General features: G+C 40.6%; 1 protein-coding gene across 5 annotated transcripts; it reads right to left on the reverse strand.

Annotated features, from left to right (window-relative positions):
• Positions 1-1,522: 1,522 nt before the first annotated feature.
• On the reverse strand, positions 1,523-11,224 carry unkl (unk like zinc finger). 5 transcript variants are annotated; one of them, XM_070847632.1, is made up of 16 exons: positions 11,154-11,224; positions 10,279-10,488; positions 7,964-8,140; positions 7,079-7,212; positions 6,848-6,983; positions 6,640-6,757; positions 6,406-6,490; positions 5,618-5,784; positions 4,682-4,870; positions 3,824-3,874; positions 3,497-3,674; positions 3,313-3,402; positions 2,954-3,190; positions 2,425-2,612; positions 2,084-2,341; positions 1,523-1,907 (listed from the first exon to the last, which is right to left on the reverse strand). In XM_070847632.1, exons 1-16 carry the CDS (start codon positions 11,216-11,218, stop codon positions 1,752-1,754), a joined length of 2,439 nt encoding a protein of 812 aa, XP_070703733.1. In that variant the 5' UTR covers positions 11,219-11,224; the 3' UTR covers positions 1,523-1,751. The 5 variants fall into 5 exon arrangements, with proteins under 5 accessions (XP_070703733.1, XP_070703736.1, XP_070703732.1 ...); XM_070847635.1 differs by having other exon boundaries at positions 2,425-2,543; positions 3,812-3,874; XM_070847631.1 differs by having other exon boundaries at positions 3,812-3,874.
• Between the last annotated feature and the right edge of the window lie 233 nt (positions 11,225-11,457).

The raw sequence follows: 11,457 nt of genomic DNA on the forward strand, positions 1-11,457 counted from the left end.
AGCATGTGCCTTACTGATATTACAGCTGCTGGTTATGCCTAAAATGCATTTTAAATTTGCACTTATTTGATTGAAATTTTTATAAATCTAACTATGAAAGTAGAAACTATTAAGTACTTTTCTATGAAATCTTAATAATATGTAGAACCATGCCATGATTTAACAATAGGAAACATGAAATATTCAAATGATGTTTCACAGTACACACAAAAGCTTCAGACATTAGCTTATATAGAAAAAATATAAATCTAAAAAAAAAAAAAAAAAAAGACACAAAAGAATACCTACAAAGCAGCTTAAAGCAAATTTCTATATACCCTTTAATAAAGTCCCAGGTCAACAAAGTGCTTTAGTAAGAAATCAAACTTCTTCAAATAATTGGTCAAAATTATGATGCTTGACTGATTGCATTGAAAAATGTGAAAGAAAACTTGGGGTTCAAGAAAAAGTAGCTTTACTTAAAGAGGAACGCTGCAAAATGTTTTCATTCATGTCAACCACTTCACAATCTTTCCATAAATTCACTCTCTATTGTTGGACAACAGTTTTGGCTGAAGATGAACGGCTCTTTCATCAGTTAGTCCCCGTAGTGCTGAACGTGAGGCTGCGAGTGTGCGACAGATTTCACACATCCCAGTTTTGGAAGATCGGCTACGAGTGCACACATTGTTTTCTTTAATTTCAGACTAATAAACAAACAGCTGATTTTGCTCTCCAGCGAGGAGCTTCATTTAGATATATTCCTCTTTAATTAAAGAAAAATTAGCTTTGGTTTTTGCCCATTTTATGTTTATCATCACTGGACCAGTTTATAGTGGGAGTGGACATTTCCTTGCATGGCACGAGCTGTAAGACCAATGGCCTTGTCTGTTTCTGGATTATTGTGTGGGACTCTTTTGATCCACATTGGGGTTCTTTTTGTTTTAAAATACCCCTACAGGTGAACTCCCCTTGTTATCATTAAGGGTGCTTTATCAAACTTTTTCCACGCTCAGAATGACCTAAAGACCTACAGAATGAAAAGGCATTCAGTTAACACATAATATCAAAGTGAGCAGAGTTCTTCTCCTCAGCAGAAAGATTTTGTGATGTAACTAAGTTACTAAAACCTTTTATTGGCTTTACGCACATTTCCACAGTCATTTCTGAAACGCTGGGGTTGAAATGCCCTCAGATTTGCTCTGGCAGAACTTTTAAGTGCATTAAGTAGAGAGGAAGGAGCCTCCGGAGATCAGAGATTTATCCACACAGTGCAGTGAAATATTTCTGATCCATAAACAACAAAACGCTGAGGCAGAAATCCAAACTCACACTAATTAATGTCTTCATCTATATAGCTTTTAACCAAGCTTGTTAGCAATTTAAAAAAAGCTGTAATTTTGTATTTACTGTAAGAGCAATATGTCCGGTTGACAATGCATATTTGCATTTATTCCCGAAACATGATTGAATATTTGAGAAAGGGCATTGCAAGGCAACTTCATATTCTAATTTGAGTGTCTGGCTTCTCGTTTAACAAAACAAAGCCACAATATTGTGCACATAAAATGAGCAAAAACTACAATGAGTGAATCCCCCGAGCACAATCTGAATCATAATACTATTTGTTTTGTCAGTCAAACATCATTTTATTCTAAATTAATTCAATCACTGTATGAAAACAGACATTGCTATTTATTTAGAAAATGTAATATCTATTAGTAGTTTTTCAAAGGGCTAATTCTTTAAATAGTACCTTGAGTAATTGTACATCACCATTTCAATATTTTTGTTCTACAATAGGGACATTCTGTTTTACTAGGTGCACAGTTCTCACAAAGTACATAATGTTGGCAAGGCTGCAGAACAATGCAACGATCATGCTTTTGGCAAACTATACATTTCTTTGACTGAAGCTGATATATTACCTGTCGGGGAAGAAAAGAACCAACATCAGCTGCAACTTAGGAAAATACAGTTCATGCAGATTTAATAAGCATGCTCGATGACGAGAACGTGGATCTGAGTGACGGCCGGATAAACCGCTTTAAAAGTACGACACATGCTACAAATGAAATGCTGTGTGTAATCTAGTCTTTCTTACCCCATCTATAACGTCTAGGTCATTACGCAGCTGACTCTGGATGGAGTGAAGCTTTGACAAGGGGAGCTGGTCCAGCTCTCCGTAGCTACGTAGAAGGGGCGTTCCAGGGGTGCGACAAAGCACATCAAAGTCCCCTTGGAGCTCTTTCAGCTTGCGCTCCGTTTCCTCCCACTTCTGTTCTGCCAGCTGCCGCTCTGCCTCGGCCGTTTTCGCTTGTTCCTTTGCTTCGTGAGCGTCTTTCTGGCAAGCTTCACAGGCCTGGAACAAAATCAAGTGTTGCGATTAAAAAGGAGAATCAGAATGATACGCTAAGACGTGCACTGCAATGAGAGTTCACTTACTTGTTTGACCTGATGCCAGGCCTCCTCCCACTGCTTGATCTTCCTCTTGGCCTCGTCCAGGTCTCTAAAAAGGCGGGCCAGATCAGCACTGCTGGTAGTGGAGGTTAGGCTGCTGAAAACTGGAGATGGACTCGGTGAAAAGCTGCCACTTACAAAGTCCCAAATGTTGCTAGCCCCTCCATTCAATCCTAGGTGAGTGACGTGTTAAAATCACGAGACCAAGCAAAAGAAGTGAACAGTTAGTGTGTAACTGGAAAATTTGAAGTTAGGGTTCATTGGGAAAACACTCTTTGTTACATAATCAGACTTCATATTTCACAACCTAACTTCATGCCTGGAACTGGATTAAAGATTTAAGTAAAGCTGAAGGAAGCATTAAATATTTAAATATGTTAAATTATGAATATTATTGAAAAGAATAGTGGTGTAATAAGTCAAAACTTATGGCATTTTTATTGACCAGATTAAGATCTGAGGTCCGATGCTTTCCATCTCATTTGGAGCTAAATAAGCGATGCTATCGGCTTACCCAAAGAGTTCTGGGAAGAGGAGGTGGGTGTTCCCAGGAGGCCGTGCTCTTGCTTGGCGAGCATGTTTGAAGGTTGATTTTGCTGCGATACCGTCCCAGACAGCAGGGACTGCGACAGAGACTGGGAGAGGGAGCTCAGTGGGGAGGTGGAGAGTGACGAGGAGGAATTAAAAGAGGACGATCGTGCCAGAGAGCCAGGAATGTTAACTGGAGCAGATCCACCAAGCACCCTTTGACCTGCGGGGGGACAGAGTTAATGCTCTTGTTGCCTTTAAAACAGTTTACAAGCAAATTATGAGACCATCTGTGAGCATCTGGTCAAACATCTGAAAGCATTTTAGCAGATGACGTGTCCTTACTTGCCAATCCTACACTGCTGTCTTGCTCCTCTAGCTCCTTCTCAAGAGATGCAACATTGATGTCACTAAAGTTGAGGTCCAAAGCGGATCCTGAGGGAAGACAGAAAACACATGGCTGACATCTGACAACAGAACAAAGAGCGACAGTTGTCAGTTCAGCCGGTGTGACTTTATGTCCACGTACCTATGACAGATTCCACTGTGTTGCTCCCTGGATAGAACGGAGTGGCTTTTGCATTCATTGTTGATAAGGTGGTGGGTGAAGAACTATCTGAGCCGATACTGGAGGCCAAGCTGGATGTTATACTGGAGGTAAAGCTTGATGCCAAAGGGTTCACCGCAGAGAATACAGTATTTTGTGTCTAAAAAAAACCCAAAACAAAATAAAAAACACATAAGTCATTTGTTTAAAGTCCCAATATTGTTAATTATAGTATAATAAATACACTGCATGTCATGTAATATCATCAAGCTACTGCTGCACCACAAAGTAACTCACTTTAACACAAACCTGTTTTTCTTGGTCTATCAGTTTCTGATCCATCTGCCCCTTGTTCTTCATCTGAAAACGATCAAACACAGAAACAGTACTTTATAGTCAGGCAGCTTCTATCAATACAAAAGGCATCTTTACACTGCAATTAGCCAAATACGCTAACTAAGCTAACAAAAAGAGCATATTTTAACACTAACATTAACCATTATGCACTTTCCCCAGTGAAGCCAAGCTGCTGACGGAGCAGATGTTGGAGTTCTTGTCATTGTCCCATATGTGTGGTGAATTTCCCACTGAATTACATCTGATCAGACTCAGATGTGTGAACTGATCATGTGAGGTGACTCTGCTTTCCATTTGTACATATTGCCTTTGATTACAGAGCGTCCGTGGATGACAGACACAGACACATTTTACTGAGTGGGCGGCATTCTTCTGTAATTACACCACTAGAAAGTGGTGAAATCAACTTATGGGGAATTTTTAGCTACAAGACACTCATAGATGTGCACGCAATGTGGAAATGCTTTTCAGGCAGTAACAGTTTTTCAGAATTTACACAAAATAGAGCATTGATTATGAATTATTGATTATGAAAAGGCTGAAATCACACCAGGGATTAACTACTCAATACTCTACAGATTCTTCATATTCAAAGATCTCTCAGAAGACCACCCAACACTTAAAAACTAACCTAAAAACTGTGCAATTCATGGGGAAAATGGAAAGTGATGCAATGAAAATGACATGGCAGGTAATGGAGAAAGAAAACAAAACAGTGATTCAAATGAATGACAGTAATAGATTAACTGTAAAGCCCTGACTTGTCTATGTGTTGCATCTTCCCAAAGCTAAAGAGAGCAGTCTGTGTACCTGATCCTCACGTTCAAAGCCCGGAGCTTTAGGATACTTAGACGTCAGAGATGAGACACTGGATGTGGTGGACTCTGAACATAAACTACTATTAGTTAAGGGTTTGGGCCTGTTGACGGATCCCACTGGGGATAACAAACTGTCGCTTCCTGAGCTTGGAGTTACAGTTGAGCTATTAGAACATGAAACCTGAGAAAGAGAAGTGCACATGATCTTAATTAAAGGATGATAAAAAAAAAAAGATTAATAAGATAAAAGCTCATTCTGAATGGACTATGAAGGCGATGAAGGCGATACATAAGCATCTAGTGATAAATGAGGAGTTACTGATATTTTGTCTTAAACCTGCAGTGCGGAACTTTTGTCTCCCTCTTCTGGCAGTGGAACTGTAATTACACTCTGCTTGTGACAAATGCTGATTTTCTGAGTTTTATGTATTTATTATGAGTTTCTTTTTCATCTGGAGCGCCAGCATGGGAAAGTCACAACAGACACCAGATTCAAAAACTCTGGTGCACTGCGAAACACAGAGAGATTTACCTGGTGGTGATTGGCTGAATTAGCATTGTGTGAACTCGTTTGAAAAGGGCTTGAATCTAACAGACGTTCATTTATGTATAAAAGTCCCACACTCCAGCTTTAAATATTGCTTCCAGTGAGAAATTGCATCTATTCTTTTAAAAAACAATGCGTAATGAAACATAAAAACAGTAAAACAAAATAGTAATAATGACAAACCAATGTGTAAAAACATGCCAACAGAGAAATGAGAGCAAAGTAAACAACATGTCGACAAGAACATGCATTCAGTTGAACTGCGGTTGCTACAAAAGCAGGTATCCATTAAACTAAGACGCGTCTACTGTTGAAATCCAACACCAGTTGATTCTGATGGATTTCCTACTGAAGGACGACATAGCAACAGAGAAAACATACACTTCCTACTTGTCCGTTGCTACTGGCTGCGCTGGTGGTGGAGTTGCCTCCACTGTTCCACTCACTGACTGGACACTCTGAATACTGCTGAGAGCCCAGCTGGGACTGTGAACCTGACTGTATCACTGTCAGTAAGGAGCTCATGGTCTCTTCTGTAGAGGGAATTCCTGAAGGGATTAAAACAGATGTTACATTCTCATAAAGCGACATCCAATAACATCAGCACATCTTGGGGCAAAGTTTAAACCAATCAGAAGGAAAAGACTAAAATTCAAGCACTTTTCAAGTACTTTCAAGGTACCAAGTGTCTCAAATGCTACTGCAAAAAAATTAAAATTACAGAATTCCTTTCTACTCACAGCAAACAGAGAATATTGTCACATTGTTTATTTTACCAGCTGTTCACTTTAACTGTGTTTCAATTGTATGTTTTGATTATTTAACCGTAACCCATTCCCACAACCTGCTCCTCATCTGGTGTGAGGCGCCAGGAGGCGAAAAACGAATGACAATATTTCATTTCAAAAATATTAATAATAAGATTTTTGGTTTAAAGTAAGCCGGTAAACACCAGATTGTATAGAAAAATCAATCATTTTTCAAGAAGTATGTTCAAATTCAACTATATTCTAAATATTGAAAACATTATCGTTAAATGTAATAATTTTCCAAACGTTCTTTATGTTTTAAAATTTGGGAAAACCAAAAAAATTCTTCACTACAAACTGTATAGATTTATAATTCCTTACCAGAGTTCTACGACAGTATTAAGACAAACCTTCACTTACTTTCTACATGGGCAAACGCACAAAACGGTCCTCTGGGACAGTATCCAGTTTGTCGCATATCGTTGCATTTGGTAGATTTGTAGATCTTAGAGAAAGGAAAACAAAAAAAAACGAGCCAGTGAGATACAAAATTAAAAGTCTGACCTTTGAAAAACTAATACGCCACAATATTACAGCGGTGACGCTACAACGCCACAACAAAAAAACAAATAAAACCTCACAAACTTCACTCACCTCTGGGTGAAACTGCTGTTCGGTGCGAGAGTGACAATACTGGCAACTGTCTCCACTGTCGCACTTTGAAGGCTCACCCCATTCATCCCCATGTTTCACGTTAGGACACGGAGTCGACCTGCATTCACACAGTCAGAGCCTTAAGCCCACTGACATGACACAGCTCCATACCATCTATTATTGTCACTTAAACGCAGTCACACCTTACCTGTATTTGAACTTCCTAGGATTTCGTCTTCGATCTCTACTGTTGTGGTAGTGGGGGCAAGCGTAGCCCTGTCTGCATAGTCTTGGGGGCTTAGTACACTGATCTGTTTTATAGTTGGCTAAAACAAAGTTGGTATCTGCACAAAAGGCACAAAGCATTAATGGCGTTTTCCTTTTATTTTGCTGGAAAGTAAGAAAGTAAGAAGTGTATTATTTGGCCCTGGTTATTCACCTTGCCATCGGGGGTCTTCTGTCAGAGTTTTCTCAATCATAGCTTGGCTGGCTAATACGCCGGGCTGCAGATCAGGAATCCCTTCTCCAGATCCCAGCTGTCCATTCTGAAGGGCCTCTTGTGCTTGGATCTCTCTGTGCACATAAAATACGTTAACTTCATGACAAATTCCTCAAAAACATTTTAAAAAAAAAATCTTAATTTAACAGCCTTAAACTTTCTGTCTTGTTAAACGAAACTTTCTTGTTTCCTAAAACAGTTAAATAAGGTCTGAAGATAATTACTAAATCACTGGCCTCTCTCACAAAACCAGTCACTATGCAATTTTATCAATAAGCTGCACACTTTCACCAAATGCCATCAGCTGAGTCTGAATCTCAAAATGCTACACAGGAAAATACAAAAACAAGGACACCTTATCCTGGAGTAGTCTTCATCACCACATCTAAATTACTGTAATGCAATTCTGAAAATTAAGTTTACAGAATCCCATTATAACCACAGAAATCAACTATTAAACAACAAACTAATACAACAAGGTGTCATTTCAGATATTTAGATTATTGGTTTGCATGAGTCATTGTGTATATGAAACACCTGATTATGTTGAAAAAGACATTTTTTAAAAGAAGTATATTTGAATTAAATATTCCTAAACTTGAATATGTTCATCTATCATCAGGTGTGTGTGTGTTTTTTGTTGTAGACATTCACTGAGCCGATTCACAAACCAAACCGTGAGCCTGGCGATCCATCAAATCCTTACAAAATATGTATTCTGTTTACATTATGTCTAAATTGGCTGATTTGTTCGTGCCATTGTGTGGCTTCTGAGTGAAACATTTGCCAGGGACAAGAGAGGCCACTATTTGCTTTGTATGTCACCTGATATCATAGACTGGAGGTCGGAGATCATGTGGCCCGTGAGCAAAAGCACAGTGGAGGCCATTCTTCACACAATGCCCTCGAGCATCTGTCTCATGGATACAAGTGCCAGTCTTGTAGTAGCGTAGATGGTACTTGCGCTCTGTGTCACCAGTGGTCCGGTGTAGATAGGGACAGCTAAGGAAGCAAGAAATCATTGAAATATATCATTAGTTGATCTAAATAAATCATCTGAATCAAAATTACACATTGCACAAAATGCACAGCACAAACTTTAACCCCAAAAACACATCAGGGACGTTTACATCTGCGGTCCGGTTTTGCTCCGTCCTCAGCGCAGTTGTTTTTTTCCCTCAGATTCAGTTGATTTGGTTGTTTTCCTGGAACATTTCCAAACAAGCTGTTTCGTATTTTGGCTGTTTTAAGTGTATTTCTTGTGTGTATTTACTGCTTTGTTGTGCTCTAGCCTACAGATGACAGAAGTGAAAGTGCTTTCACATCCAAGACGAACCGCTCGTCGTACATGGTGTCAAAAAAAACCCCTGACTGGTTAATGTCTGGCCTGGTGCCACCGATTATAAAATAATATTGATGTGGTGATGTGTCTGCGTGGGGGCTTTTATTTTGAAAACTGACCAGCTTCTCTTTGCTGTGTGTTTGTCTGACTTCCTGCCCGCCTCATCTGCTCTGTGCTGGTTAATGCATTCGGACATCGGCGAGCATTTAAAATAAAACTGGTGCGTATCTTTAGCGACGCTACAGGTGGGTTTGAAGCATCGACTAGAGTGGGCGCGATCAGCTCGGGTGGGTTTTAGCCTTGAGATGTCTGCTCAGGCGGCATGTGTCATGACACGATTGTTAAAAGCTTGACAAGGGCAAGCACTGTACTGACATTTACAGTATGGTCCAAACAATTCATTCTGAAACCATAAGGATTAGAAATTGTAATAAAAGGGGTGAATTCTTACACTTGCACACAGTTTTAATCAGAAATAAGACTCTACTGTGAAACAGTGAATGCTGACACACCAGCAAAGCCTCAAGAAATGTATGGCCGATGAGCCTCTTGAATAAACCAATTTTTTCCTGTCTTGAGTAGCAACAGTTGCTATAGCAACACATAAGGTTATACAAAAATAGCTGCCATTGGCAGAGCAGGACTTGTAAAGGTTGCAGTCATTCCTTCTCCATTAGCTCCATAACGTTATTTCTTTTTTTACTTCTCTGAATTAAATGCTGTCATTCTGAACTCCCAGTAGCACAGACAGGCTGTTCTCTTTATATACTTCCTGCTGCAAATTAAAGTAGTGGAGAGCCAATGTCGCCCCTTTTGAGACTTCACATATGTAACTCCTGAGCAGCTAGACAGTTTTATCAATACTTCTGAAGATGCCCGACTCCTTCAAACACACATCCGGCTGTTTGGAAACAACAGAGAATAGGTATCTTATAGTGGGAACACTACGGGGAACCAACATGTCTGGTGCAGAGTGTTTATGCACTAAATCACATGTTGCCATTAGCTGAAAACAACAGTAGCAGCAGTGAATGTGATGCTGGAGGGAACCCACAGAAAAGCTTTGTCTCAAAGACGAGGTGCACTGGAAGGTGCAGTCAATTAGAATAAAATTTTGTAGATTTCCTCTACACAGAGAATACATGCAACAACGCCAAGGGCAAAGAAGTGGTATGCCACCAACACCTGCTCCAATATCAAACCTTTCAGACTGCCTGTCTTCCAATCATATCCAATTTCCCTGTGTTAGTAAATAAACTGCACAATAACATATTCTTTATATTGCACTGCTCCCTTTTGTTCAGAATACACACAGTTTTCTATTTTACGTTTTCAGTGCTGGAAATGTCTGATTTCCACTATGCAAGAACTTTGCAAAATCTTTCAAAATAAACAGCTCCTGTGTCAAATTCACAATAACAAGGCACAATTTAAAAAAATAAGAGTTACAGCTTCTTTCAGTTATTGGAAAAACTCAATGTATGAAACAAAGAATGACTTTAACAAGAAAAAAACAGACACATATCCACACAGTTCCTCCCCATGAAGATACACCACAGTCTGCAGCCTTTTAAGGGCAGCGGAGGGAAAACAGAAACACTCATCTGACACTGATGAAATGTCCTGCTGAACTGCAGCCTGTGTTTTTGTGGTGTTGCTTTAACTTCAGATCTGATCTGATTCATAGAGCTGCATCATCCCAAACATGTCACCAGAGCACAACAGCTGATATGTCAGCTGCTGCATCATTTCCCATGAAGCCTGTGGATGGCAATGGCCGAAAAAAGGGGGCACTCACTCATCTCCATCGGGGCAAATGCCTGTGGTCTCGTCGTACTTCGTGCAGTAGACGTCGGGGCTGTAGTTAAAAGTCCCGTCTCTCCTTCTGATGGGTCGCCTTCGCCGCTGGTTGAGAAAATGCCAATTAAAGCACGTAAAGGGTCTGTGCTGCGTACACTTGTGCTGGAGGAACAACGGGCACTGCTCTGTCCTGAACTCCTTCAAGTATCTGGAACAACAAGCAAAAACAAAACAGAAAAAAAAGTGTATCAGGATCTGGGTTTTGAAATGAAAATTAACTAAAAAATAAGTTTAAGGCGCGGAAAAAGTTGAGGAGCAGCGAGGTGTCGTGTTGTGCTGCTAGTGGTGTAGCCTACTATGTATTTTGGGTCACTAGCGTAAGTTGGGTATTCACGAACCACAACTACGCACGTATTTTGACGTAAGGCGTGTTGAAAGTCCCTGAGCGTACGTCTATAAATGTGCGTAGCAAGAGGGAACTCAAAATAAGGCCGAGCTATTTACAAGCAGACTGGTTAGCGAGTTCCTGGCTAGCTAATCATTTAGCAGACCGAGTTGACGGTAAAACACTCAACGGATTAATCAAAACAACCGCCCAACTCTGTCAAACAACCGTAAACGACTCCGTTAACGGCTGGCTCGTCGGTAAAGCGATTTAAGACGCCCACATTTGGGCTGGTGTCGTTAGCGTGCAGTCGCTGTTTGCTATGCAACGTTAGGTAGTCACAAAGCCAGGAAAAGCTCCATGTTTTAACACACACACACACACGAGAGTTCAGGAATGCAAGAAATGCACGCGCGCACGGGTGCACGTGCAGGCAGCATTTTCGGCGGCGAGCGGTTTCGCCGTTTCTCCGCGGCAGCTTTACTCACGTATAGTGTGTAGGTTTCTCGGTTTGAGGGGACGCATTGGCCGCCGTTTTCGAAACCGACGGCATTTTCAGTCAAAACAATGAACTGCGCATGCGCTCGGATCTGTTGCTCGCGTGCATGCACGTCCGCCTGCACGTCAGCGCAGACAGTGACGCAGGGGGCGCTGCGAAGGCGTCAGTCAGTTCAGCTGGCTCCAGAAACACGTCCTTATTGTTTCATGTTTAATATAAATGTCATAATGTTCCTCCACATTCATAGCAGCAGTTCAAGTGTGCTCGAGGTTACACTGGGATTATTTATAAGC

Source organism: Pempheris klunzingeri, chromosome 17 (genome assembly GCF_042242105.1).
Source record: "Pempheris klunzingeri isolate RE-2024b chromosome 17, fPemKlu1.hap1, whole genome shotgun sequence".
Taxonomy (NCBI): Eukaryota; Metazoa; Chordata; class Actinopteri; order Acropomatiformes; family Pempheridae; genus Pempheris; species Pempheris klunzingeri.

Excerpts from the sequence above, each read along its gene's own strand:
- unkl (XM_070847631.1), bottom strand. The coding sequence starts at position 11,218 with ATGCCGTCGGTTTCGAAAACGGCGGCCAATGCGTCCCCTCAAACCGAG. Across the intron at positions 8,141-10,278 it reads ATTTGCCCCGATGGAGATGA|CTGTCCCTATCTACACCGGA; the intron begins GTGAGTGCCCCC and ends TTGCTTCCTTAG. Across the intron at positions 6,984-7,078 it reads AGAAGACCCCCGATGGCAAG|ATACCAACTTTGTTTTAGCC; the intron begins GTGAATAACCAG and ends CCTTTTGTGCAG.